The sequence below is a fragment of the Dermochelys coriacea genome, chromosome 27 (genome assembly GCF_009764565.3).
Source record: "Dermochelys coriacea isolate rDerCor1 chromosome 27, rDerCor1.pri.v4, whole genome shotgun sequence".
Classification (NCBI taxonomy): Eukaryota; Metazoa; Chordata; order Testudines; family Dermochelyidae; genus Dermochelys; species Dermochelys coriacea.
In genome coordinates this window covers 15,250,344-15,275,927 of record NC_050094.1, presented here as the reverse complement: position 1 = coordinate 15,275,927, position 25,584 = coordinate 15,250,344, and the positions used below count along the sequence as shown (strand labels likewise).

Here is a 25,584-nt window from a genome sequence, read left to right as displayed (position 1 = left end):
TCTCCCCCAGTGGGGGAGGGGGGTGCTGGGAGCTAGGACTCCTGGGTTCTCCCCCCAGTGGGGGAGGGGGGTGCTGGGAGCTAGGACTCCTGGGTTCTCCCCCCAGTGGGGGAGGGGGAGTGCTGGGAGCTAGGACTCCTGGGTTCTCCCCCCAGTGGGGGGGGTTGGGAGCTGGGAACTAGGACTCCTGGGTTCTCCCCCCAGTGAGGGGGGTTGGGAGCTAGGACTCCTGGGTTCTCTCCCCCAGTGGGGGAGGGGGGTGCTGGGAGCTAGGACTCCTGGATTCTCCCCCCAGTGGGGGAGGGGGAGTGCTGGGAGCTAGGATTCCTGGGTTCTCCCCCCAGTGAGGGGGGGTTGGGAGCTGGGAACTAGGACTCCTGGGTTCTCCTCCCAGTGAGGGGGGTGCTGGGAGCTAGGACTCCTGGGTTCTCCCCCCAGTGGGGGAGGGGGGTGCTGGGAGCTAGGACTCCTGGGTTCTCCCCCCAGTGGGGGAGGGGGAGTGCTGGGAGCTAGGACTCCTGGGTTCTCCCACCCGTTTGGGGGATGTCTGGTGGGTTAGACCAGGGGGCTAGGAGATACCGAGGGATTGTTTCTAATATTTTCCATTGGTCCCGCCGGCAGTGGTACAGCCCATGCCCCCCTCCCGATCCCCAGTGGTATGATCCCTTCCCCCCTCCCCTCTCTTGGTACATCCCAAGGCGGGTGAGAAAACGACGTTCGCTGCAGGGGGCGGAGTCTCTTGTCGTGGGCGGGGCCCCGGGTTGCGGCGGCCTTGTGGGCGGAGTCTTAGAAAGTGGGCAGGGCTTTGAGCCGGGAAACGGCTCTGAGGGGAGGAGCCTCCTGGAAGGGGGCAGGGCATGTGAGCGGCGGGGGCGGGGCGAACTGGTTGGCGCAGGCGCAGAGCAGACGGGGTGCTGCGGCCTCCAGGTCACCTGAGCGCGATGGATGAGGAGTGAGTAACGGGGCCGAGGGTCTCCGGGGCTGGCTCCCTCCGGGGGCGGGGCGTGGGCCGGGGGGGGACTCTGGGGCTGGCCCCCTGTGGGGGAGGGGCGTGGGCCGGTACTCTGGGGCTGGCCCTCTGTGGGGGCGGGCCGTGGGGGGGCTCTGGGGCCGGGTCCCTCCGGGGGCGGGGCGGGGCGTGGGCCGGGGGGGGCTCTGGGGCCGGCCCCCGCCGGGGGCGGGGCGTGGGCCGGGGGGGGCTCTGGGGCCGGCCCCCTCCGGGGGCGGGGCGTGGGCCGGAGGGGGGGCTCTGGGGCCGGCCCCCTCCGGGGGCGGGGCGTGGGCCGGAGGGGGGGCTCTGGGGCCGGCCCCCTCCGGGGGCGGGGCGTGGGCCGGGGGAGGGGGGCTCTGGGGCCGGCCCCCTCCGGGGGCGGGGCGTGGGCCGGGGGAGGGGGGCTCTGGGGCCGGCCCCCTCCGGGGGCGGGGCGTGGGCCGGGGGGGCTCTGACAGTGTGGGGAGCAGGTATATGGGCTGACTATCCTGTGGGAGAGGGGGTTGGAGGGCCTCTGGGTGCGGGGAGAATTGGGGCAGACAGGTCTGTCTGGGGGCTGGTTGCGGCTGGGGTATGGGGAGTATGTGGGGTGGATTGGTTTGGGGTTCATCTATGGGGTTTGTTTAAGGATGTCTAGGATGGGAGGCTTAAGGTAGGTGTGGTGGGGATAGTGGGGTGCTGGAATAGGGGGTACCTGTGCAATTGGGGGAGTATTGGGGAGTTGCTGAGCTGGGATGACCGCCTGAGGTCCCTTCCAGCCCTGATATTCTATGATTCGAAAAAGTAGCCAGAAATCTCTGGTGCCTCCATTTCTGGCTGACCAGTTTGAAACATGATGGGCCTTATTCGGGGGGAGGGATACCTCAGTGGTTTGAGCATTGGCCTGCTAAACCCAGGGTTGTGAGTTCAATCCTTGAGGGGGCCATTTAGGGATCAGGGGCAAAAATTGAGGATTGGTCTGAACAGGGGGTTGGACTAGATGACCTCCTGAGGTCCCTTCCAACCCTGATATTCTATGATTCTATGGGGGGGTCAGATTGCTGCGTGCCATCATTTTGCCTCTGGCTAATGGAGTGGCACCATCACCTGTCGTATTTCCTTCATTTGGAATCTGTAACTAAAACATGTGTTTGAGCAATAAGTGTCTGCTGTGCTTTTGACATTGTTCCTTCACTCCCTGCCTTACTGGGGCTAGAACATGGGCTGAAGCTGAATTATGTTCCCCATTGTCACATACGCACATAACGCCCCATTGTGCTTGTGGCTGATGCTGCTGACTCTTAATTACAGTTAAATGCCCCTTTGAACATGTTTCTTTCTTGGTCTAACTCTTTGGTTTCTGCCATGTAGTTTATTTTAACCCCATCACTCACAGAAGGCTTATTCCAGGCAGTAGGGAAAGCTGCACAGGGCACTTCCGAGGGCATCTGTTTTTTTTAGGTTTGAATGGCCGTAACTCTTGTAAAAGAGATGTTTGAATGCTGGGGAACTATATCTTTGAAACTGTACCCCAAGGGGAATCGGACCATTAAATCCCAGTAGATGAAAGGAAAATAAAAGTATAATCCTGAAAACCTACTTTGTATGCCTCAGAATCCTAATTGTCCAAAGACTTCTGTATTGTTACAATGGGATCCGGGCTGCTTGGAAGTGAGGGGATCAGATCCCCTACCTATGTTGCTGGGCTCTTGAGTGAACTGGAACAACAATAATACAAACAGAAGGGTTAAATGAAGAACCGGAATGGACTGTAACTCACTGCAAAGGCTAACCTGACTTCCTGGGACAGACAGGTTTGCACCTACAGGATGCATGAGATCAGAGCCTTGTTTAGTGTTGCTGCAGTGTGTGTGTGTGTGTGTGTGTGTGTGTTAGAGAGAGACACCGCTCCTTCCATTAGATAGGAGAGCAGGTTCGTTCACAGTTCTGCAGCCAGGTTTGTTACATGCATGTTGTGATCATGTCTCCCACCCCTAAGACTAGAGCCAGAGGAAATGTGCATAGTTGGCACTGGGTGAACTTTAAGGAGGTTTAACCCTGCAGTCCCTGGGGACAGCCCTGGAGCCTCTTCTTGGTGTGTGCGATTGGCTCTTAGTTTTGATTTTTGCTGCCTCAGGGAATGTTTGGCATCTTTAATAAATAACCCTTCGCTGTGCACTCCTGAGGAGGAAAATACTAGTGGGGGAAAGGTCCCAGCTGACTCTAGGAGGGTCACCTGGAGGCACAAGCTGTGATTCCAGTCTGTGTATAATGAAGCCAATGTCACCTTTGCCTTCAGTCTGTTACTGCCCGGGGCACATGGAACAGAGGAGCTGCTCAGAATATTTAATGAAGTGAGCTGTAGCTCACAAAAGCTTATGCTCTAATAAATTTGTTAGTCTCTAAGGTGCCACCAAGTCCTCCTTTTCTTTTTACGGATACAGACTAACACGGCTGCTACTCTGAAACCTGTCAGAATATTTAGTGGAAAAAGAGGTCACCCAAGCTCATGCTGTTGGGACCAGGCATCCTAGGGGCACTTATAGGTGAGGCCGCTGCCAATGAATGATCTGTCCTGAGCACGCAATGCCCTCTTGGCTCTAAGAACTTTCTGTGCCTCTCTTAAGTACAGTTTGCATCATAATTATTCCCTAAACAAACAGAACCAATGTGGCCTGCGCAGGCAGTTACTGTACTTTTTTTGCCAGATAAACTTAGTGATGCACTGAGAATCCCAGCACACTGTTTTTGTTAGGAAACCCCTTGTGTTTGTGAAAAAGCACTCTGCCATTCGGGTGCTACCCTTTCTGTTTTGTTTTTCAGGAAAATGGAAATCCCAACTCCTCCAACGTCTAAGTGCAAAATTATTTACTGGAAAAGGAAAGTCAAGTCTGAATATATGCGTCTTCGGCAGCTCAAGAGGTTTCAGGCAAACATGGGAGCGAAGGTAGATATGTTCTCTGGGGCCAGGCCTCGTAGGTACACACGGGAATATCGAGTAGCAGTAGGGAGATTATATGTATTTGGCACTGTTGTGATGGCTGCTGGAACACTGTGTCCAGTTCTGGTGTCCATAATTCATGACGTATGTTGAAAAATTGGAGAGAGTTCAGAGGAGAGCCATGGGAATGGTCCCTTCAGGCTTTATAATCAGTGGAGTTTTTTCTAATTGTTCACATTCTGCTGATAGACTAGACCGTGATCAGTGTCTGTGTGGGGCGTAGATAATCTTTCTTTGGTGTTCCTTGTGACAGAGTGATCTGGTGATCAGGGCATGAGCCTGGGAGTAGAGAGCCTAGGTTCAGGGCCCTGCTCTGCCACAAACTTTCTGTATGACCCTGAGCAAGTCACTTAGTCCCTCTGAAACTCAGTTCCCTGTCTGTAAAATGGGAATAATATCCTTCCTTGCCTTTGCTGAAAGTGGCAGCTGTGTTAACTCTACAGCCTGCTGTGTGTCACACATTCCCAGCAGGGATTTCAGTGACATGAGTCTAAACTTGCTTTGAGGATTGTAAGCACTTCTCTCTCTAATTTCAGGCTCTGTTTGTGGCCAATTTTGCAAAGGTTCAAGAAAAAACTCAAATTCTGAATGAAGACTGGAAGAAGCTTCGAGTTCAGCCAGTCCCGCTAATGAAACCAGGCACTGGGCACCCTTTCCTGAAACAGGTACAGGAGAATGAGGTGGAAATGGCAGGGCAGCCACACAAGCTGATTACAACCCGGGGCTTTGCAGGGAAGGCTGAAGAGGGCTGTACCTTTCTCCGCTCTCTGCGTGTCAGTCTCTTACTGCGCCTCGTGCTCCCCCCAGGCTGCAGAAATGGGGGTAAAAAGAAAACCCTGTGGCTAATGTCCAGGGAGGACTGTGTGTGACTGTAAAGCTCAGCAGATCAGTAGCTGTACCTAAGGGACGGGATCAAAGTGTATGTTCCTGTCCTGCAGTCACTGTGTCTGAGCTGCCCTTTCCTTACTGTCCCTGTGTTTGCTTGTTCTCTAGTGTACCGTTGAGAGCAATTATCCCGGATTCCCAAACCAGACCATCTTCATGAGGTCACTAAACACAGTAGCGTTGGTGCCTATTATGTATTCCTGGTCCCCTCTTCAGCAGAATTTCATGGTATGTGAGAGCGCATTGTGATGTGAGACTTTTGAGACAATTAGTGCATCATCCCTACATGTTTGCGGTTGCAGATACCTTCCTCAGCCTGCTCCTTTTGAGTCTCTTGCTGCTCCCAAGACATTGGAAGGGAACATTTTCGTCTCGTATTGTGCTGTATCCCTTAATAGCAGAGCTGGCTCACCAGTTTCCCTGAAATCCCAAGGGCTGGCCAAGCCTGACTGTTGCCTTTGCAGGATTCAATGCCTGAATTTAGTGGCTGATTTTTGTAAACTGTGGAATTGTTTCTGTTTAAAATAGGGCTGTTGATTAATCGCAGTTAACACACACGATTAACTAAAAAAAAAAACTAATTGTGATAAAAATATTAATTGTGATTAATCAGACGGTTAAACAGTTGAAATGTATTAAATATTTTTCTACACTTTCAAATATATTGATTTCTGTTACAACACAGAATACAAAATGTACCGTGATCACTTTATATTTTTTATTACAAATATTTGCACTGTAAAAATGATAAACAAAAGAAATAGTATTTTTCAGTTCACCTAATACAAGTAGTGTAGTGCAATCTCTTTATCATGAAAGTGTAATTTACAAAGGTAGAATTATGTACAAAAAACCCTGCATTCAAAAATAAAACAATATAAAACTTGAGTCGGCAAGTCCACTCAGTTCTACTTCTTGTTCAGCCAATCGCTCAGACCAACAAGTTTGTTTACATTTGCAGGAGTTAATGTTGCCCGTTTCTTGTTTACAATGTTTACAATGTCACTGAAAGTGAGAACAGGCATTCGCATGGCACTGTTGTAGCTGGCATTGCAACATATTTACGTAAATATGTACCAAAGATTCATATGTCCCTTCATTCTTCAACCAACGTTCCAGAAGACATGTGTCTCCGCTGATGACGGGTTCTGCTTGATAATGATCCAAAGCAGAGTGGACCGATATGTGTTCATTTTCATCATCTGAGTCAGATGCCACCAGCATTTTCTTTTTTGATGGTTCGGGTTCTGTAATTTCTGCATCGAACTGTTGCTCTTTTAAGACTTTTAAAAGCATGCTCCACAGCTCATCCCTCTCAGATTTGGGACGGCACTTTGGATGCTTAAACTTTGGATCGAGGGCTGTAGCTATCTTTTTAGAAATTTCACATTGGTACCTTCTTTGCATTTTGTCAAATCTGCAGTGAAAGTGTTCTTAAAATGAACATGTGCTGGGTCATCGTCCGAGACTGCTATAACATGAAATATATGGCAGAATGCGGGTAAAACAGAACAGGAGGCACGCAGTTCTCCCCCAAGGAAGTCGGTCACAAATTTAATTGACACATTTATTTTTTTAATGAGCATCATCAGCATGGAAGCATGTCCTCTGGAATGGCGGCCGAAGCATGAAGGGGCATATGAATGATTAGCGTATCTGGCACGTAAATACCTTGCAATGCTGGCTACAAAAGTCCCATGCGAATGCCTGTTCTCACTTTCAGGTGACATTGTAAACAAGAAGCGGGCAGCATTATCTCCTGTAAATATAAACAAACTTGTTTGTTTTAGCGATTAGCTAAACAAGAAGTAGGACTGAGTAGACTTTAGGCTCTAAAGTTTTACATTGTTTTGGTTTTGAGTGCAGTTATGTAATAAAAAAAATCTATATTTGTAAGTTACACTTTCACAATAAAGAGACAGCACTACAGTACTTGTATGAGGTGAATTGAAAAATACTGTTTTTGTCTTTTACAGTGCAAATATTTGAAATAAAAATAATATAAAGTAAGCACTGTGCACTTTGTATTCTGTGTTGTAATTGAAATCATTTTCAAATGTATTGTAGAAAACATCCAAAAATATTTAAATAAATGGATTCTATTATTGTTTAACAGCACAATTAATCGCGATTAACTTTTTTAATCACTTGACAGCCCTAGTTTAAAATAATTAAATGTTCAACAAATAAGTCAGGCAGCTCCTACCTTTGTGACTGACCCCCCAACGGTGCTGCTGAGGGTTAGCTGAGAGAACAGGACAGCACAGAATAATTGAAATACACTTTCTGGCACAGCATTAATGCTGTGACTTTCTTCGTTAAAATTATTTATGAGACAAACGTCAATCTGTAGCTATTTCCTACTGGCCATTTGCTTGCTGCAAGAGTGTACTGATCTGCCTGCTGCAATAACTCTCTTAAGGCCAGAGGGGAGCAGCTGTGGCAGAACGGAGTGACGAAAACCGAGTGTAGCACTGGAGTATTCAGAGTGCCTTTGTCCCCACTGTGTGTAATGAGAGCATGCTCCTCTAGTGTGCACTGTATTTCAGACAGGGATGAGTTACCGTGTGCTCTTCGTTGTGTGCCAACCAGTACTGTCCCGCTCATGAGCCCCCTGATACTTATTTGACCACTTGCTCGACTTTATCCTGTGTCTCTGAACGTCTCTGGGCTCTGGAGACACGACCCTTCTGTGGCAGGGGGTATGTTACAAACAGAGCACCTCAGTGTTCCGGGTAGCAGTGAAGTCTGGGAAGGGCAAGTCTTTGCAGCCCCGCGTGTGAATGGGAAGGGGCAGTCACAAGGCTGCCCTCTGACTGGCCGTCGGTGAGTGCTGGCTGCCTGACCTGTTTGCAGGTGGAGGATGAGACTGTGCTGTGCAATATCCCCTACATGGGAGATGAGGTGAAGGAGGAAGATGAAACCTTCATTGAAGAGCTAATTAATAACTACGACGGGAAAGTTCACGGCGAGGAAGGTAACCTGGGCACGGGGTGCTCTCCATTTCCACTGGACGGCATGCAAGCAGGGAGCCTGGCCAGGCTTTCTGAGCCCCTGAGGAGGCAAAGAGCGGTACCAATAACCACCCTCTGCCGAGGGTTCCTTAGAATAGGGAGCATTAAAGCAAGAGCACCCCTGCTAGCCTGGTCCTGTCTCCCTGCCCTCGGCTCTGCCAGAGCACCTCAGGCCCAACCTTCAGCGTCCCAGGCAGGTCCAGCCCTGGGCCTCTCTTGAGCAGCACTGCCATTTGTGTAACGCTGGCAGATACCCATTAAGGGCTAGGGTGAGACAAGCCAACTCATTTCACTTGTGACCTGAGCCAAGACTTGAATCCAGTTCTTCAGTGGTGAAAAGCCAGTGTGTTTTCCCACCAAGCTGCCTAGCCCCTCACAAGGCCCTGCCTGGAGGTAGGAGACACTGAAAAGCTGCCCCCCATCCCACGCCCCAAATGATTTAATTAGTGAGTGTCTGTGTCTATAGCAAAAAGAAAAGGAGGACTTGTGGCACCTGAGAGACTAACAAATTTATTAGAGCATAAGCTTTCGTGAGCTACAGCTCACTTCATCGGATGCATTCAGCTCACAAAAGCTTATGCTCAAATAAATTTTAGTCTCTAAGGTGCCACAAGTCCTCCTTTTTCTTTTTGTGGATACAGACTAACACGGCTGCTACTCTGAAACCTGTGTCTATAGCAGTTACTACTCAGCTGGGAAGAGGGGCTGGCTCTGTTGCTCCATGTGTTAGCTGCCAGGTGTGATTAAGAGTGATGCATAGTCAGCATCTCCCCACCTCCCCAAACACACCCTACCTTGGCAAAATCCTGTCGTGAAAGTGCTGTTCCTAACAAGCAGTCTGTCCCGTGGCTGACTTAGGGTTGCCACCAAACCCCAGGCTGGAAAATTGCAGCACACCCACAAAGCAGCTGATATATTGCTGTGTTTCAGAGATGATTACAGGGTCCGTCCTTATCAGCGATGCTGTGTTCCTGGAGCTCGTTGACGCTCTGAATCAGTACTCAGATGAGGAAGAAGAAGGGCTCAATGACTCCGAGGGTAAACAGGAGGATGGGAAGGAGGAGCTGCCAGTCACAAGAAAAAGAAAGCGAACCACAATGGAAGGTGGGTTTGGCAGCAGAAGCTGGGACAGTCTCTGGTGGCCTCCATCCTCCCCAACAGTCACCGTGCCCTCCTGCACTCATCTTGTTGATTGCTAATAAGGGTAATGAAGTGCCAGGTAGAAAGTTCTGTGGCCTGTCCTTGCTCCCCCTGGGATGCTAGCTGGAGTGTTTCCTTGGGATGGGTTGCAGTGGGAGGAAGCTAGAACAGTGGGATTTTCATGTGTGCTGTGTAATCGCAGGAAGCTTTCGTGGCAGATTTCATCTCGGACTGCTGTATGTGGTGCTCTGAGTGATACCAGTAGCAGGGAATATCTCTCGTCTCAGCTGCAGAGACTCCACAAAGTATTAGGTCCTGGCGATCGCAGCTAACGCATCTTCTTGCTGATATTTTAGTCTGGTTATGAAACATCCAAGAGTAAAACCCGAGTCCAAGCAGAGTCCTGCTTCTCTAAACCCCTTTGGTATTTGGTGAAGGGTTTTGTGCACTCAGTCCCCTTGCAGCACAAATTAGTAATTTTTCCCTTTTATGAATCATCACTGAGTCTCACTGATGGCGTTGCTGGTAGGTAAAAGGGGCACCTCTGGAACTGTGTGTTCCTTATCCTAGCTGTTGGACTAAGGAAGGATTCTTTGTTGGATGACTGTGTGATCGTCTCTCTGCCTTTTAAAATGGGATCCAAAGCATCCCTGGAGTAACCCTACCCCTAAAAGGGAAAGGTGCTTTCAAGTCCTGCTTAACTTAGGAATCTTCTGTCATTTTGGTTTAGGCAACAAAAAGTGTTCAAAGAAGCAGTTCCCAAATGACATGATCTTCAGTGCTATTTCTTCAATGTTTCCTGAGAACGGCTTTCCGGAAGACATGAAAGAGCGGTAGGAGACATTCCTGGTTAAATTGTCTAGCAGAACCAGTTCCAGTTTTTAACAAAGATACTTCAGCAAATAATAGTATGCTAGTCTGACTAGTGCAGTAGACCTGTATCTGCCCATGGACAGTGTCAATGTTCAGGGAAACTGCACCCTCCCATGGTTCCTCTAGGGCACCTACACTAGACTCCCGGTTTCTCAGCTGTCACCTCTTTTTGCTAGAGACCCGTGTTTCTCTCCCTTCTGATGGGTTTTTCAAGGCTGCACAGTTCCCTGCCTGTGCTATGAAATCCTCCCCAGTAAGCAAGAGTGCCTAAAAGGCCAGCATCTGTGCTTTTGCTTTCTCTCCAGAGGCAGTGAGCACTGTCATTGCCACAGTTATAAATTCCCACACTCTTTGTAAGCAAGCACATTTATTCTTAAGATGAAAGCGTTACAGAGAAGATGTGCTAAAAACAATAAAAGAACCTAGACACAGGCTAAAGCTTACTAGAGGTCACGCCAACTAGAACCTTGGGCTCTGGTAGTGTCAGTCCTTCAAAATTCTCACCTGGGTTTTCCCGAGGATTACAAGTCTCATTTTCAGAACCAGAACAACAATGAAGATTTCAGTCTTTACCTTAGGTAGCTTGGCCTCAGTAACGGGTGATCAGCAGACAATGGCCTACACCTCAGGGTTTAGCTTCCAAAGGCTGGGGTTTGGCATAACCAGAGGTGGGGAATTTGCATTTACCTCCCACTAGCTATTTCCCCAGGAAAACCACGTCACGCTGTTGCAGGAGTCCATTCTTGTCTAGCCCATTGTTCAGTATAGTCCATTGAACCCCAGGCCTTTCATCTGTCACATCTGCCCCCTGGAGAGGTTCTGTACAATCCTGGCCCCTAAAGCATTCATTTCATACAATGGATCCCAAAGATGCTTAAACTTAGTTCAATAAGGTCTCCCAGGATATTGCAATAAATTACCATGTCTGTCTCACGCTGTCTCTATGGGAGGAGGGGAAACACTGTCCAAAGACTTCCGGGGAATAGAATGAAAGTAGCCTAATGAGAACTTGCTAGGAGAAAACCCAAGTTCTGACTGTTTCAACCCCCTGAACTCAGCCCTGTTGTACCGTGTTGATCAGTACGCAAAGCTGAGCGGCTAGTTGCAGTGACATAGAGCAGCGTGTCCAGACACTGGGAAAATACACATGCATGTTTTTTTGTTTTTTTTTAAAACAGGTACAGGGAACTTACTGAACAGTCTGATCCGAACGTGCTGCCCCCCCCAATGCACTCCAAACATTGATGGGCCATGTGCAAAGTCAGTCCAGCGGGAGCAGTCCCTGCATTCTTTTCATACACTCTTCTGCAGACGTTGCTTCAAATATGACTGTTTTCTGCATCGTAAGTTGAGACTCAACTGGAAACTCCCCTGAAGGTTCTGGTGCCTGTTCCACCATTTCCACCCCTTTCTTTACCATGCCCCACGCTCCAGACTATACTGGGCAGATGCCTCTGTCTTTTCCTGATGCTCTGCACTGTGTAGTGTTGCAATCCTGGAGAGCCAGACTGACACAGACATTCAGGCACCTAAAGATGCGGATAGGCACCTACTTGCATTGTTAAAGTGGCCGTGAGTCTGTATCTTCCCCAGCGATCTCTACAGATGGACGGGTTAGCTGCAGTAGGTGGGAGTCCTAGTCCTGCTACGTGAGCCCCCCTGTTCTGTACAGTGGACATGGCACAGCACAGACCTGACGCACATTATGCTGGCACCTCACTGTGGTCTGCCCCTGCCCCCCACATTTTACTACTTTGTCATAATGAGTCGCTGGGCCCATTCTTCTAGCTTGTCGTGCTAAAGCCTTGTGAGCATTGCTTTGCCAGTTAGACCTGGAGCTTTTCTGTTCCTGGGGGTCACTGCGGCAGTAAGAGTCTCTTCAGCTAGACTCTGTTATTAAACACTGGCATATGACCATGAGTCAGTATGTGTGTGTCAGTTTAAAAGTAAATCTTCCCATTAAGTCTCTTTTCCAGGAATGGGAGGTGTTCGGGTGTCCCAACATGACAGATCTAGGTTTCCTTCCATTGTGAGCGGGCAGGGTGACCAGGCTAAGTTGCCTGGTAGCATAGGACTCCCGGTCAGTGCCCATGGTGCCTGGTCAGCACTGCATTTCAGCACCTTTCACCATGCGTGCTGGGCCATTGGCTGCCTCCTCCACTGTGGGGACGAATGAACCTCTCAATTGGAAGGTGCCTGGTGCTAACATGATGAAGGTGGCTTGTATTTTTCAGCTTTCCATGCGACTCCTAATGTCTATAAACGGAAGAACAGAGAGATCAAGATTGAGCCAGATCCCTGCGGGACAGATTGTTTCCTTTGGCTGGTAGGTTTTTGGGATACCCTCCTGCCTTACCTGCAGGACCAGTTGGTGCCTTTGTACTGTTCCAGTGGTAAGACAGAGTTGGTGAGCACAAGTCCAAATAAAAACCTCACTTGAGACCCACGTTAACGAGCCTCCAACCACGGAGTGTTAGCTGGTCTCAAATGGGTGAGGCCCTGCAATACTGGGTGGTACCACAAGACTGTGCAGTGTTAGTATGGGAAACAGTATTTAAAATAAGCTGGCTAGGTTCCCTAAATCCAGCCACCCGTCCCCAATCCCCACAGCCAAGGGCACTGGCAAACAGCACGTGGCTCGGCAGCAGATGAGCCAGCTGAGAGATGAGCCAGCTGGGGAAAGGACTTAGTGCTGGACATGCATACAAGGGGACGTGGTCTTTGCCCCGGGAGCTCACCCTCTAGCTGATGCTTCACTGGCTGGAGGTGCCCACTTGTACAGGGGAGCTGTTTGGGGACAGGAGGAGAAGCCAGGGGCTTCTGGAAGCACAAGGCAGTGGAGATGGGCAGGTCACAGTGTGAGAGGATCACCAGGAGGAGTCTCACTGCAATGGAGGCTGCAGGGACTCGTCACCCACGGGATTTGTAGGCACCTCTCACCGTGGCACCTTGCCCAGAGAGCTGAGGGTCCTGCTGCAGCACAGAGCCCTAGGCCCATGGAACAGAGCTTTGTGCGTTCCTTGCGCAGCTCTCATGTGCCACGCGCTGTCTGATTGCAGGAGGGAGCCAAGGAGTTTGCAGTGCTGCACAATCCCCGGTCCAAATGCTCAGGTAGGCGACGCCGTAGGCACCATGTAGTCAGTGCTTCCAGCTCAAACCCCTCGGCTTCCTCCACCACTGAGACAAGGGAGGGAGACAGCGACAGAGACACAGGCAACGACTGGGCCTCGAGTTCCTCAGGTATGATGCCTGGGAGCCTCCGCATTTCCATAGACCCTCCACACTTCCATTTAACTAGGCTGCTGCAGAGCTGGCACTGGAGGGTCACCAAGGCAGGTTTTCCTGGCTGCACCGGCTAGCCTAGCTCCTCTCCCTCCTTGGCTTCGCCCAGTAGTCAGGGGGAGCAGGAGCAAACGGGCTCATCAGAGCGTCCCCTTCTGTCCATGCATCGAACACAGGCCTCTGCTATGGCTCTGTGTGTCTGACCACTGTAAGTCAGGCCTCCTCTGAGAGGGAGCTCTGGGGTAGAGTGCTGCCCTGCCAGCTGTGCCACATGGCTTGGCCTGGGGCTCAGGCTGCTGGAGGCCATGGAATAAAGGGAGCAGCTTGCGTTATTCTCTGCTGCCCTACACAGACAGACAAGCAGGGGTGATGCTGGGCCCTGGCGGGAGCTCTGCTGGGAAGATTACCACGGGTGAGAGGAGTTCGAGGCAGGAATAAGGAGGGGGGCCATGGCAGACCCAGACTCCCCAGCGTGGGTGTCTTGTGTATTTGTTGCTGCCCTGACTGCTGTGTTTCCTGTCATCTGGGTTGTCTTAGAGGCCAACTCCCGAAGCCAGACCCCCACCAAGCAGAAGGGCAGCCCTGCCTCCTCTCAGCTCTTTGTGATGGAAGCACCGCAGGAACTCATCGAGTGGACGGGGGCTGAGGAGTCACTCTTCCGCGTGCTCCACGGCACCTACTTCAACAACTTCTGCTCCATAGCCAGGCTGCTGGGCACGAAAACCTGCAAGCAGGTATGGCCTGGCATCCTCGCCTGGCCACTCCTGAGCAGGCGGGACAGGAGGGGAGGGAGTCTTGGGAGCAGCACTTTCTCTTGCTTTGCCTTCCGGGCCACAGAGAGACCAGAGGAAACGCACCTTGAGGGGCCTAGTGAGGTAACTGCATCGTTTATCGGCCCAGGCTGTGCAAGTGGCTGGTGCCCGAGGAATTGCTTCCTTGGAGTGCCGTAGTCTGTTGTTCCCTCTGCTCCATCTCGGAGGATGCTGGCTGCCTCTTTGGTCTGGTAGCTTCCCGCACACCTAGCTGTTCCTGTTTGATGCGTCAGTCACGGTCTCGAGGGAGGAGCCTGCAGTGGCAAAGCTGTTCGCTTGTCCTAAGAATAGTACCACAAGGCCCTGGATTCTGTCCCTGCCTCCGACCCACTAGCCTGCTCCTGATTCTCTGCAGAGCTGAGGATTTGGTGCCTAGTACCTGTGTCATGACACTGTTCAGTCCACCTCCACCATTCCACTGCCCTGACTGCTTGGCTCTGGTTTCAGCCCAGCTGGCGTGCTCCACTTCCTTTGACCGTGGAGTAAACTCGAAGGGATGTACAAGGCTTGGATCAGGGCTTCCCCTGACTCTTCTCTTTCCTGGGCGGGACCGCGTGTAGAAGAGTTACCTGCCAGCTCCAGCATGCCTGTGTGCAGAAAGCTGTGGGGGGGTTTTAGGAGGCCCTTTGAAAATGCCACTCACGCCCTTTAGCACCTGCAGAATCACTCCATGTGCATTCTCCCAGCCTGGAACCCTTTTGCTGCCCTTTTGGGATTTTTCCATCTCCCTTCTGAAGAATTAGGGACCCCAGACCCAGTGCCGGATTCCACTCGCGCTGTCACGCATCTGTCTTGGCTGGGTTCACACCTACACGTGGAACCAGGTGCAGAGGGAAGGAGCATGGGAATGAGAGAGCCGCAGCATCCCGGGCCCGGCCCCGGCCCAGGCTTTGTGAGGATGAGCTTTCATCGCTCAGCTCTAGGCACATCAAGTCTTGTGAAGTTTAGTGCTGGACGCGCACACGCTCCATATGGTGAAAATCACTGCAGCCTGTCACTGCCCAGAGCTGTCCCTGCCCTGCCCCGACATGCTGGAGCTTCAAGGGTTTGTGCTTCTGATGGTCCCCCGAGGACGAGCTCTGCAGGGAAGTGTTTCGGCAAGAGGGAGGGGTTTGCTTTCCAAACGAGCAGCAGCAATCTCCACTGGCTCAGTGAGGGCAGGGGCAGGTGCCTGGCCTGTGGGAGCTGGGCCGGGCAGCCCAGCCTGTCCTCCAGGGTATGATTTGAATGAGCTGAACTCTTTCGTTACAGGTCTTCCAGTTTGCGGTGAAAGAATCCCTTATAATGAAACTGCCGACCAGCGAGCTCATGAATCCATCCCAAAAGAAAAAGAGGAAGCACAGGCAAGTGCTCAACAAGCTTGTTTTGTTCTTAAAATGCTGCCAGAGCCTCTGCACGCCCTGCTGGTGTCCCTGCTAATCCACATCTCCACAAGTGGCTGTGAGCACGGGGAGCTTGTGCTGGAGGCTGGGGATTGGTCCCTGGCCTTCTCTCTGCCACTGCTGCAGTGCCCATGGGCCCTGGTACCTCAGGCACTGGCAGTGGCTTTGTAGCCACTGGGGAGCAGCTGCCTGTGAGTGTCGGTCCCAGGAGCCTCCCTCAAGGCCCAGCTGGAAGATGGCTGGCTTCTAACCGTCTTCTCATGCACTTGTTCTAATCCATCCTGCCAAGCGGTTTGTCTCCCGTGGGGTTTTGCTTGACTTTAGGGTTTGCCCTATGGAGTGTCTCTCCTAGACGCCTGGTTCTGTTCTTCCCTCGCCTCTGACCAGTAGCTGACGGTTATTAGCATGCAAAGCTGACAGCCTGGCTGAGCTAATTGGGAGCCCCGAGGGTCCAGGCACAGACGCTCTGTTGGACGTTCCTCAGGTGGGCGCCCGTTTCCCACGTCTCTGTTTCTCTTTCAGGCTGTGGGCTGCGCACTGCAGGAAGATCCAGTTGAAGAAAGGTACCGTGCGGTGCCAGTCATGATCCGGGGGCTGCTTGCATGGCCTGGGTTTGAGAAGCATCAGTGCACGGTGTAGTGCTGAGCATGTATCCAGCCTGCCAGCTCGAGCCGTGAGCACCAGGCCAGCAGCAGCCACAGGAGCTGGTGCTATTGCTGGCTCCCCGGCTGCACCTTGTTTGGCTGACATGGAAGCCTGTGAAGTTCCCATCTGCTTGTGGTGCGACTTGGTCCCGGTGGTAGTGTTCTGGGGCGGGGTCAGTGCCGCAAGCACCCTCTCGTTTCCAGGCAGAGGCTGAGGTTTGGAGCAAGGGCCGGAGGGTAATGGGGGCTGTTCAGGAGCGAAGTAAACGGATCATGTGCTTGTGATCCCGGTGCAGGGTCTGTAAGGCCTTCAGTGCAAGGTGCACGCTTACCTGCTGCTGGGCTGCCTGCCCTCTGCTGGCAGAACTGGAAATGGCAGCTTCTGATGCTCCAGAGCCTGGTGCACAGTAACTCCTCGTCCGTGTGTGTTTGTGGGGCATGGGTAGTAACCATGGCATTTCCCCTCTTCTTCTTGTAGATAATTCACCTACCCAGGTGTACAACTATCAGCCTTGCGACCACCCCGACCACCCCTGCGACAGCTCCTGCCCCTGCATCATGACTCAGAATTTCTGTGAAAAGTTCTGCCAGTGCAATCCTGACTGTAAGGACACAGCTGGGACAGCCGGGCACAAAGCCAGTCGCCCTGCTACCTGCACAGACATGCGAACAGGGCATTACAGCAGCTCCCTCACATTCCCGCGTCCAGGCAGCTTACGCAGGATGGCTGGAATCTAAACACACAAGGACTGGCTAGCAGTCTGCCCAAGTCAGGGGGAGTGGTGTGTTCTGTGGTAAATCGTGGGCTGTCAGTGGGTACTGCACACTTCCATAGTGAAACTCATATCTGCACCTTTATGTGCAGTGCCCCACAGGCCCCGTGCTGTGCTGCTAGCAGCTCGACATGCTGAGTGCGTCTCCGACCCTCGACTGTGCTACATTTATATTCCCAGAGCGCTGTTTATATACTTATCCCCCTCCTGGGGCCAGTCTCTGCGTTTGGAATCTCTCTGTAGGGTAGAGGGAAGAGAAATGTCCCTGGCTTCCATGCGATGCCAGGGTTCTGCCGTGCCACGGGGGTCCATCCGCATACTGCAGTGCTCATGTGCCCCTTTGTTTGCCGAACTTTGGGTGCTCTAAACACTCCCAGTGTAGCTTTGCTCTCTTGCACTGCCAGCGAGGTGCGAGGGGTGCTGTCGGTTGGAGAGCGGGGAGCAGGGAACATGCCTGCCTGCTGCTGCTGGTGGTGCTCTCCGGGGGTTTGCATTATTCCCTTTGCAGTGCTGTCTCTACTTCCTTGGAACCTGAAAACCATGTCATGTGTTTACTGGTGCGGAGCCCCAGCTCTGCTTCCCTTTGTTCCCTCATCAGGTGGGCTGGCAGGGCAGCTCTGGGCAAAGGCAGGCTGACCTGTCTCCGCCTATGGGATACTTTCTCAGCGTGTTACCCCCCCTTCCTCAGCAAGTGACTCTCACTGGTTCACTCCCTGGCTAGCCACCTCTCTTGGATGGTCAGACACAACACATCCTGCATCTTGGCAGGGGGTCAGACTATAGATGACCCTTGCAGTCTCTTCTAACCCTGTGGTTCTGTGACACCCCAAGCAATCTCCCCAGGATCACTTGATGATTACCTGTTCTGTTCAGTCCCTCTGGAGCACCTGACATTAGCTGCTGTCGGAAGACAGGATACTGGGCTAGATGGACCTTTGGTCTGACCCAGTGTGGCCGTTGTATTCTTATGCCAGCCCCTACTTTGCCTTGCAGATTAACATTTGATGCGCTCAGTCCCCAAAATCCTCCGAAACTCCCCCTGTAGTATCCAGCCCTGTCAGTAATTACCAGGTTCCCTAGTCCCAAGGGAACAGTCTACGAACCAGCTTGTTTGATTCAGCTGAGGGTTCACATTTGACTTAATACCACAGCACTGAGACAGATTTAAAATAAAATCCAAGGATCAGGTTATTAACAAAGAACAAAGACTCATGTGAATAGTGAGTGAGAATATTGGAAACACATGTGAGTATAACACGCTTCTTGGAGTTTTAACTTGAACAGGCTGAATTCCTTGTCTGAAGTTAAGCTTCCCTTCCCAGCTTTTCCTTCCAGCGGCTCTAGCTCCCATGGTTAGGAACCACCACTCACCTTCCTGCTTCCTCAGTGATGGGGAGATGGTGCTGACTCTGCCCCCCAGTATTTGAAGTGCATCCTTTAGCTGTGCGCCCCCAGATAAAACTCTTTGCCCCGCTGCTTGGTTTCCTGTGTGCTCCTTTCCTGTTGACTTGGGGTGAAAACGTAGCTCCCATGTGTTTGTCTTAGAATGGTTAATGTCCATCTGAACCAAGGCTGGAGAATCAGCATCTGATGCCTGGCAGCAAACTTGTTTGTCCCCGCACTGCCTCCAGAGCATGTGTTCGGGACGGATTTTCAGTGTGTGCGCAGCCCCAACAATCACCCGGGTGTACCTCCTGCAATGAGTATGAGGTTGTCTGATGTAAGCGTTCATTGGACACCTCCCACGCCCTTTGGAATAACCGCTGTGAAAGTAGCGGGTTAGGTGTATTGAGTTTGTCAGGCCTGATAGGCAGTGCTGGAACAGGAGAGCGAACCCAGTGAGGGGTTCTTCGGGCCACACCACAGCTGAGCAGCCTCTCCAGCTGGGGTGTGTCCCTGAGGTGGAGTCCTGACATTTGAGACCAGCAGAGATCCTCTAGCCTGACCTGTGTAATCTGGGTGTCTCTCGCTGCAGGTCAGAACCGCTTCCCGGGCTGCCGCTGTAAGACCCAGTGCAACACCAAGCAGTGTCCATGCTACCTGGCTGTGCGGGAGTGCGACCCTGACCTGTGCTTGACCTGCGGGGCGTCGGAGCACTGGGATTGCAAGGTGGTCTCCTGCAAGAACTGCAGCATCCAGCGCGGCCTCAAAAAGGTATTTGCTGTACCTCTTCCCCCAGTGTGCAGAGCAGCTGGGCTGGAGAAAATCCACCCCTGCTGCTCTGTCCCTCCTGGGCTTCCCCAAGCCACAGCCGCCCCAGAGATCAGGCCTGAGGTGGGGGCTGGGCTGTTCCCCAGACTCCCAAAGTGTTTTCAGATTCAAAGGCAGGGTTTGAATAACGTGAAGCAGGAAGAGGCCCCAGGAACTGGAGCAACCTGGGGCGAAGCATAGGAAGGGACAGAACTCGGGGGAAGCGGTGAGACCCTTAGAAAACAGGCCAAGGTTCAACAGAACTAATGAAGCTGCAAGGAAAGTGGCTGTAAGAAGCCAGGGGCCACTGCTCACAGTGGCGGCTCGTAGCCATCCTTCTGTCCGGGGCGTTTGTCGTTTCGGATGGTAACTCCCTGAGGCTGGGACTGTCTCTCGATGGGGCCCGATCCTGGTCAAAGCTGGACACAGTGGTAATACCAGCAAGTCATAAACAGGCACTAAGGAGCAGAGGAGCCGATTTCCCATGGGGCTCGGGCTTGTCTGCATGATGTCGGGGCGTTTTCCTTCCATTGCGCACCTTGCTGGGCAGTAGCTCTGCAGACTTAGCTGAAGTCTCTTGCACTCTAGCATTTACTGCTGGCTCCATCAGATGTCGCTGGCTGGGGGACGTTCATCAAGGAATCTGTGCAGAAGAATGAATTTATCTCTGAATATTGTGGTGAGGTTAGTAAAGACATCTTGGCCCGTCCCCATGGGGTCCGGGATGACGCAGACGTGCCTAGCTACTGTTCCTGGGGCTGCAGCCCCACAAGTGCCACAGCACCAGTTAACAAGCAGTCCCTGCCCTCATGCTCTGGGACAGCTCATGTGGCATGTAGCCTCTAGCAGGATTTTCTCAGCTTTCCCCACCCTCAAAGGTGCATAACAATGAGTGAGGCTTAAACAAATAAACTCCTTAACCCCAGGGGCCCAGTGAAGGCTAAGGGGAAGGGCTGGGACGGAGCTGGGCTGGGTCCTGGCCCAGACTCACTGTGTATTCTTGGGCAAAGATTGTGAAAATGGCCTTGGATTGGGGAAACCAGTTTTCAGGAATCCAGCCTGAGCCCCCACAGGCAGGGTCTGTGGAGGAGGGCCGAGCAACCACCCATTGAAATAGCTGGGAGCTGTGGGTGCTCAGTATCCTCTGCAGCTGTGGCCCTGGGGATGTAAATGGGAAAGCTGCTCCTGTCTCAGTGAGTAAAAGCACTCAGCACCTCGGAGGACGCATGTTGTCTGAGTGCCCGACATGGCAGAAGTGGAGCGTGTAAGCCAGGCCTTGTTTGACGTAGTCGGCCATCTACAGAGGGAGTCTACGATAAAGGTCCTGGTCCTGGCCAGCGTGCAGAGGGAGGCTCTTCCTGAGCAGGCCAGCCAGTAGCCTGTGCCCTAGTGCAGAGGGGCTGTTTCCTGGCTCTGGAGAGCCCTGTCCCCTGGGACACTCAGTGTAATGCCTGCCCATTTCCCAGCTTATTTCTCAGGACGAGGCCGACCGGCGAGGGAAGGTCTATGACAAGTACATGTCCAGCTTCCTCTTCAACCTCAACAATGGTAACTTCCCGGGCGGACCCAGGTTCCTTAGCGTCACAGGCAGTGCCTGGCTGTGGGGAGGGAGGAGGCAACAGCAGCTACGCCTGGAGGAATCTCCCAGGCTCGACACTGGCTTGGCCCAGGCACTGTGCTTTTGGGATCACCTGGGGTGTCTCCCAACTGCCACAGCTCCTGGACGCCTGCCTCTGCTGGGCCAGGCTGGTCTGACACGCCACCGTCCGAACTCCCTGTAACCGCCGGGCACTTGGCAGCGCCGGGCGCTCGGTTGCTGCTCAGTGGCTTTGAGAACAGAATCAAACTCTAGAAAGGAAAAGCTGTGAGCCCGAGCCAGGGCTGGAGAGCAGCCGGTCCCGAGGGATTCGCTTCCTCAGCTCACGGCTTGGCTCCAGGCTGTAGAAACAGGCAGCAAAAGCGATCGGCCCCCGGTGGTGCTGGGATCAGTGTCGTAGTAGCCGAGGGACGTGACTCCATGACAGGTTTTGGGTGAGCTGGGGGATCTGGCCCCAGTTGTCGTTTTTGTGAGGAATAAATTCCTTACGGGAAAGATTCTCCAGAGCCCAGGAGGATTTTGTATGCCCAGCTCTGAAGAGCATCTGAGTGCAGAGGCCATTGCACTGGTCTGGCTCTGGGGCAGTCTACCCGACTCGCTGAGTCTCATCCAGCTCCGGAGCTAGTTGTGGGGACGCCGAGCCCCGGAGCAGTGGGGGAGAGGGCAGAGATGTCGAGCTGAGCCCCAGAGCTAGTGGGATCTTGGTCTGATGGGAATCTCAGGGTTCTGTGGTTTCCTTTCCCAATAGATTTCGTTGTTGATGCCACCCGCAAAGGAAACAAAATCCGCTTTGCCAACCACTCTGTGAACCCCAACTGCTACGCCAAAGGTGAGCACTCTGTGCCCAGCTGCAACCAGGCCGGTCGGGTGACCAGATGTCCCATTTTTAAAGGGACAGTCCCATTTTTTGGGACTTCTTCTTCTATAGGCGCCTATTACCCCCTACCCCCATCCCGATTTTTCACAGTTGCTGTCTGGTCACCCTAGACAGGGAGTCCCCTACTGTCGCTCCGGGAAATGCCCATGGAGCCCTGGGTTACACAGGGTCTCTTGAGCCTCTTGGAAACATCCTCTGGGTCTCTGAGCTCTGGAGGGGGCTGAACATCAAAGGAAAGGCCAAGAGTTGGGTTTCCAGGCACTCCCCTGCAATTGGGCCCTCTCCAGTCTGCCAGGCCCTCCTGCTGCTCAGTGGGAACTGAGTATCTGGAGCAGAGCCTGTGGGCCAGCCATGCCCCCAGGCGATTCACCAGCGCTCAGACAGGCTGGTGGGCTGTGGTACTGGGGGAGAGCCGGGCTGGGAGCCGAGCCCTGACCCCTTTCTCTGCCACAGTGGTGATGGTGAACGGAGACCACCGGATAGGAATCTTTGCCAAGAGGGCCATCCAGGCAGGGGAGGAGCTCTTCTTTGATTACAGGTGAGCCAGGGCCTGGCCCCTCTGATGCATGGTATGAAGCTCTCCAGAGCAGGGGTCTCCAACTTTCTTACGCCCAAGATCACTTTTTGAATTTAAGTGCAACCCAGGATCTGCCCCATCCCTTCCCCAAAGTCCCGCTGCACTCACTCCATTCCCCCTTTCTCTGTCACTCCCTCTCCCCCCCCCATCACTTGCTTTCACAGGGCAGGGGGTTGGGGTTCGGGAGGGGGTGCGGGCTCAGGGCTGGGGCCAAGGGCTTTGCAGTGTAGGAGGGGTCTCTGGGCTGGGGCAGAGTGTTGGGGTGTGGGCTCTGGGAGGGAGTTTGGGTGCAGGAGGGGGCTCTGAGCTGGGGTGCAGGAGGAGGTATGGGGTGCTGGCTTTGGGAGGGGGGTTAGGGCGGGGGCTTGCAGGCAGGAGCAGCGCATGGAGGGAGACCCCTGCCCCAGAGGCCATGCTGGCCACTTCCAGGAGCAGCTTGGTGCCGGGGCAGGCAAGGAGCCTGTCTTAGCGGCAGCCCCACTGTGCCGCTGGAGATCGTGATCGACCTGTTGATGACCACTGCTCTAGAGACAGGCTGGTGGTAAAGAGGCTGCTGGGGAAGCGACTATGTGCCAGTGTCCCTGTCGTGCAGGTACAGCCAGGCCGATGCCCTGAAGTACGTGGGCATAGAAAGGGAGACGGATATCATCTAGCCCCCTGCGAGCGTGCCCCCTGCTCCTGGCTGCCGCGATGCCGTGTTCATTCCATGCTCCATCATTGCTGCCCCTGTTCCCGTTGCTGTGTGTCCCGAGTGCTCCGTTCCAGCCAGGCGCCTGGGAGCAAAGCCCAGGCCAGGAGCAGGAGCCAGACTCTGCCTGGGGCTAGCAGGAACCTGGCTCGGTTCCAGGGCAGGTGGGCGCTGGCGCTCCTGGGCTGGGGCAACTCCAGAGACTGAGGCTGTTGGACTGGAAGGAAGAAGAGTGGCCAAGAAATGCTCAGTCTGTTTCTAAACCTGCCTGAGCAACCAGCTGCATCTGGAGCTAAGGGACCTTGGAGAGACCCCCCTGCATGCAGGGAGCAGGTAGCGGGTGCTTGATGTTACTCTGCTCACAGCACAGTCATTGGAGTCAGCTTTTATCCCTGGGGTGACTGTTGCTACCTCTCGATTTCCTTCCATGCTGAAGTGCTGGGGACGAGGCTGCTAGCACATGGTCAGACCCCATGGAGGGTCAGTCCTGCCTCTCTGCGGCGCAGTTCCAGGGGCCCCAAGCGCTCCTGGCCGCCTGGCGAAAGGGGGGAGCCACCCAGCACGTGTGGAAGGGTCCGCCAGGGCAAGGAGCCGTGTTGGTCCCGTGATGCGATGGTGCCAGGAGGAGCCGTGTGTGTATCTGTCGTGGGATTGCCCCAGGAGCCCCAGGAGATGGTGGGAGGGGGCAGGAAATGTGAGGTCAGCTGGGGCATGGGAGGCCCCAGCTCCCACCTGCCTGGCTCTGCAGAACCACAGGTGCATGATGTCTATTTCTGTCTCTGGCACTGGATAGGCCCTTGGAGCCTGGTGTGTCACACCCCCCCCTGCTGTGCAGGACTGGGGTGCCATAGGCCGCGGCTGCGGCTCCAGCTCCCTGCGATTGGGGTTAGGGGCAGGAACCCTGGGTCCTTCCTGTGTCAAGCCTTTAGGCCGTAACAGGATGGCGGGCACTGCTGGGATGGCCCCTCTGGGCCACGGGCTCTTCTCAGCCCCTGGTGGCTTCTGTTCTGTTAGCCAAGTGAGTGGTGCAGACACTTTAACCCGCATCTCTGTAGGGCTGAGCAACTGGCACTGCCACCAGGGCTGGGACTCGGGCTGCTCCACTCCCCGTCCTCGAGAGGGGTTTTCCCCTTCTGGAGCTGCCCTCCCGTGGGGTGGCTTCAGCCCCAGAGATGCCACGCCAGAGCCAGCCAACACTGCGAACGCTGGGCACTGAACTACCGGGCACTGCTCTGTGCTGACCAGTGAGTGGGGCTGGGGCCTCTCTGGGGGGCTGCCAGTCAGCGTAGGTCTGCTGGGGCTGGAAGTAAGGGTCTCCCCAGGAGATCAGAGAGCTGCTGGCCTACAGATCGCAGACAGCGCAGAGCTTCCAGCCTGCCCAGTGCTGGGCTGGGTGCTCTAGCATCACACTGTTGAGCCGGCAGGTTCCCCTGGGCCAGGCTGACCCAGCAGTACCTGTAAGGCACTTTACGAGCCCCACGTGGCTCTCCGCTCCAGCCTGGAGCCTCTGCCATTGCACAGAACTCCTCGCGGGATGGCATTTGGATCAGCGAGAGCTTTGCCTGCTGTAAATATGTTGCTGACTGCCAGCAGATCTGTTGCGCCAGGCCCTGGCCTGGCAGCGCAAACCCAAGGGGCAGGCTCCCCAGAGATGGTTCCTGAGCTGGAGAGCAGAGCAGGGTCTGCTCTCAGCACCCCATGCAACGAAATCAAGTGAGCACTTTAAAATAAGCCTCCCACCCAGCCAAGGGGCTGGGACCAGGGCTGTTCCTGGGCAGCTCTGGGTTTGAGGACACACCTGCCAGCCCAAGGTATCATCCTTCAGTGGGGCATGTTCCCCTATCCCTCCCTCTCCAAGCACAGCTGGTGCTGGGTGAGGTCAGTTCAGACACCAGGGTCTTGTCCTGGAACAGGAATGAAAGCAGTGGGGGGGCTTGTGCTTGGGGAGAGGGGACACAATGTTCTGGGGCTGACGCACAGTGAGAGGCATCCAGAGGGCAGGGCCTCCAGCTAAGGGCAGCTACCTTACAGGTGTCCGGCTCCCAGTGCCCTGGCTGGTCTCCTTTCCAGGTCACGTGGTGCAGGGTAGCATCCAGGGGAAATGCCTGTGTGCTTGGGGCAGGGGACTGGCAAGAAGCTGGGGGGTGTAACAGAGCTGGGGCAGGTCCAGGAAGATCAGCCTATCGGCCCAGCAAACAGCTGTGCCCCACGGCCACCTTGGGTCCCAAGAGCTGGGTCCTGAGTGCCAAGCTGCCGTGGGCCAATGAGGCCACGAGAACAGAGCGCAGGGCTGAGCTGAGTCCGCTCGCTGGCCGATGCCCTCGGACTAGACTGAGGGGGGGAACTGCCAGCAGCACGCAGGCCAAGGGGCAGCTGGCTGAGCGCTGTCTCGCTCTGGGCGGAGGGTGCAGTCAGGCTGGAGGAGAGCCAGGGTCTTGGGCCTGCCGCCTACTGCCACAGGCTAATTCCTGTTCTCCAGCATCCAGGCATCTGTTACTGCTGCTAGCAGCTGAGTGGGGCCTAAGGCCTGTCCTGCCTGCACTGCTTTCCCCCCAGGGCTGTTAGGCCCATCTCCCTCCCTGGGGCTGGCAGGGGTGTGCGCCTCGGCCCCCTTTGTGTCTCAATGAGAGACCCACCCCTCCCTGGCACCATACGCCCACCCCAGCTAGTGACTTGCCCCCTGCCCTTGGCTGCCTGCGCAGCGAGAGGCTTTGTGTCTGTGGTCTGCTGCCCGTGAATTATATGCACTTTAAAACTGATGTGGCTTGTAATCTTTGTCCTAATAAAGTGGTAGTGAATGTCCTCCCTGATCTGGCTGCCAGCCTCCATTCTCTTACCCCAGCCTGAGCAGGAGCTCACCCCTGCGCCCCGCTGGCTGC

General features: G+C 54.0%; 1 protein-coding gene across 1 annotated transcript; it reads left to right on the top strand.

Moving 5' to 3' along the window:
- Window positions 1-820: 820 nt before the first annotated feature.
- On the top strand, window positions 821-25,507 carry EZH1 (enhancer of zeste 1 polycomb repressive complex 2 subunit). Its single transcript, XM_038385318.2, is given in 21 exon segments — window positions 821-952; window positions 3,794-3,917; window positions 4,508-4,636; window positions 4,965-5,084; window positions 7,713-7,833; window positions 8,801-8,974; window positions 9,741-9,843; window positions 11,062-11,101; window positions 11,103-11,226; window positions 12,118-12,209; window positions 12,943-13,123; window positions 13,703-13,899; window positions 15,229-15,320; window positions 15,882-15,922; window positions 16,482-16,607; window positions 18,752-18,930; window positions 19,555-19,650; window positions 20,433-20,514; window positions 21,312-21,392; window positions 21,894-21,978; window positions 22,610-25,507. Coding segments are annotated over 21 exon segments (2,259 nt in total). The 5' UTR covers window positions 821-941; the 3' UTR covers window positions 22,671-25,507.
- The last annotated feature ends 77 nt before the right edge of the window (window positions 25,508-25,584 follow it).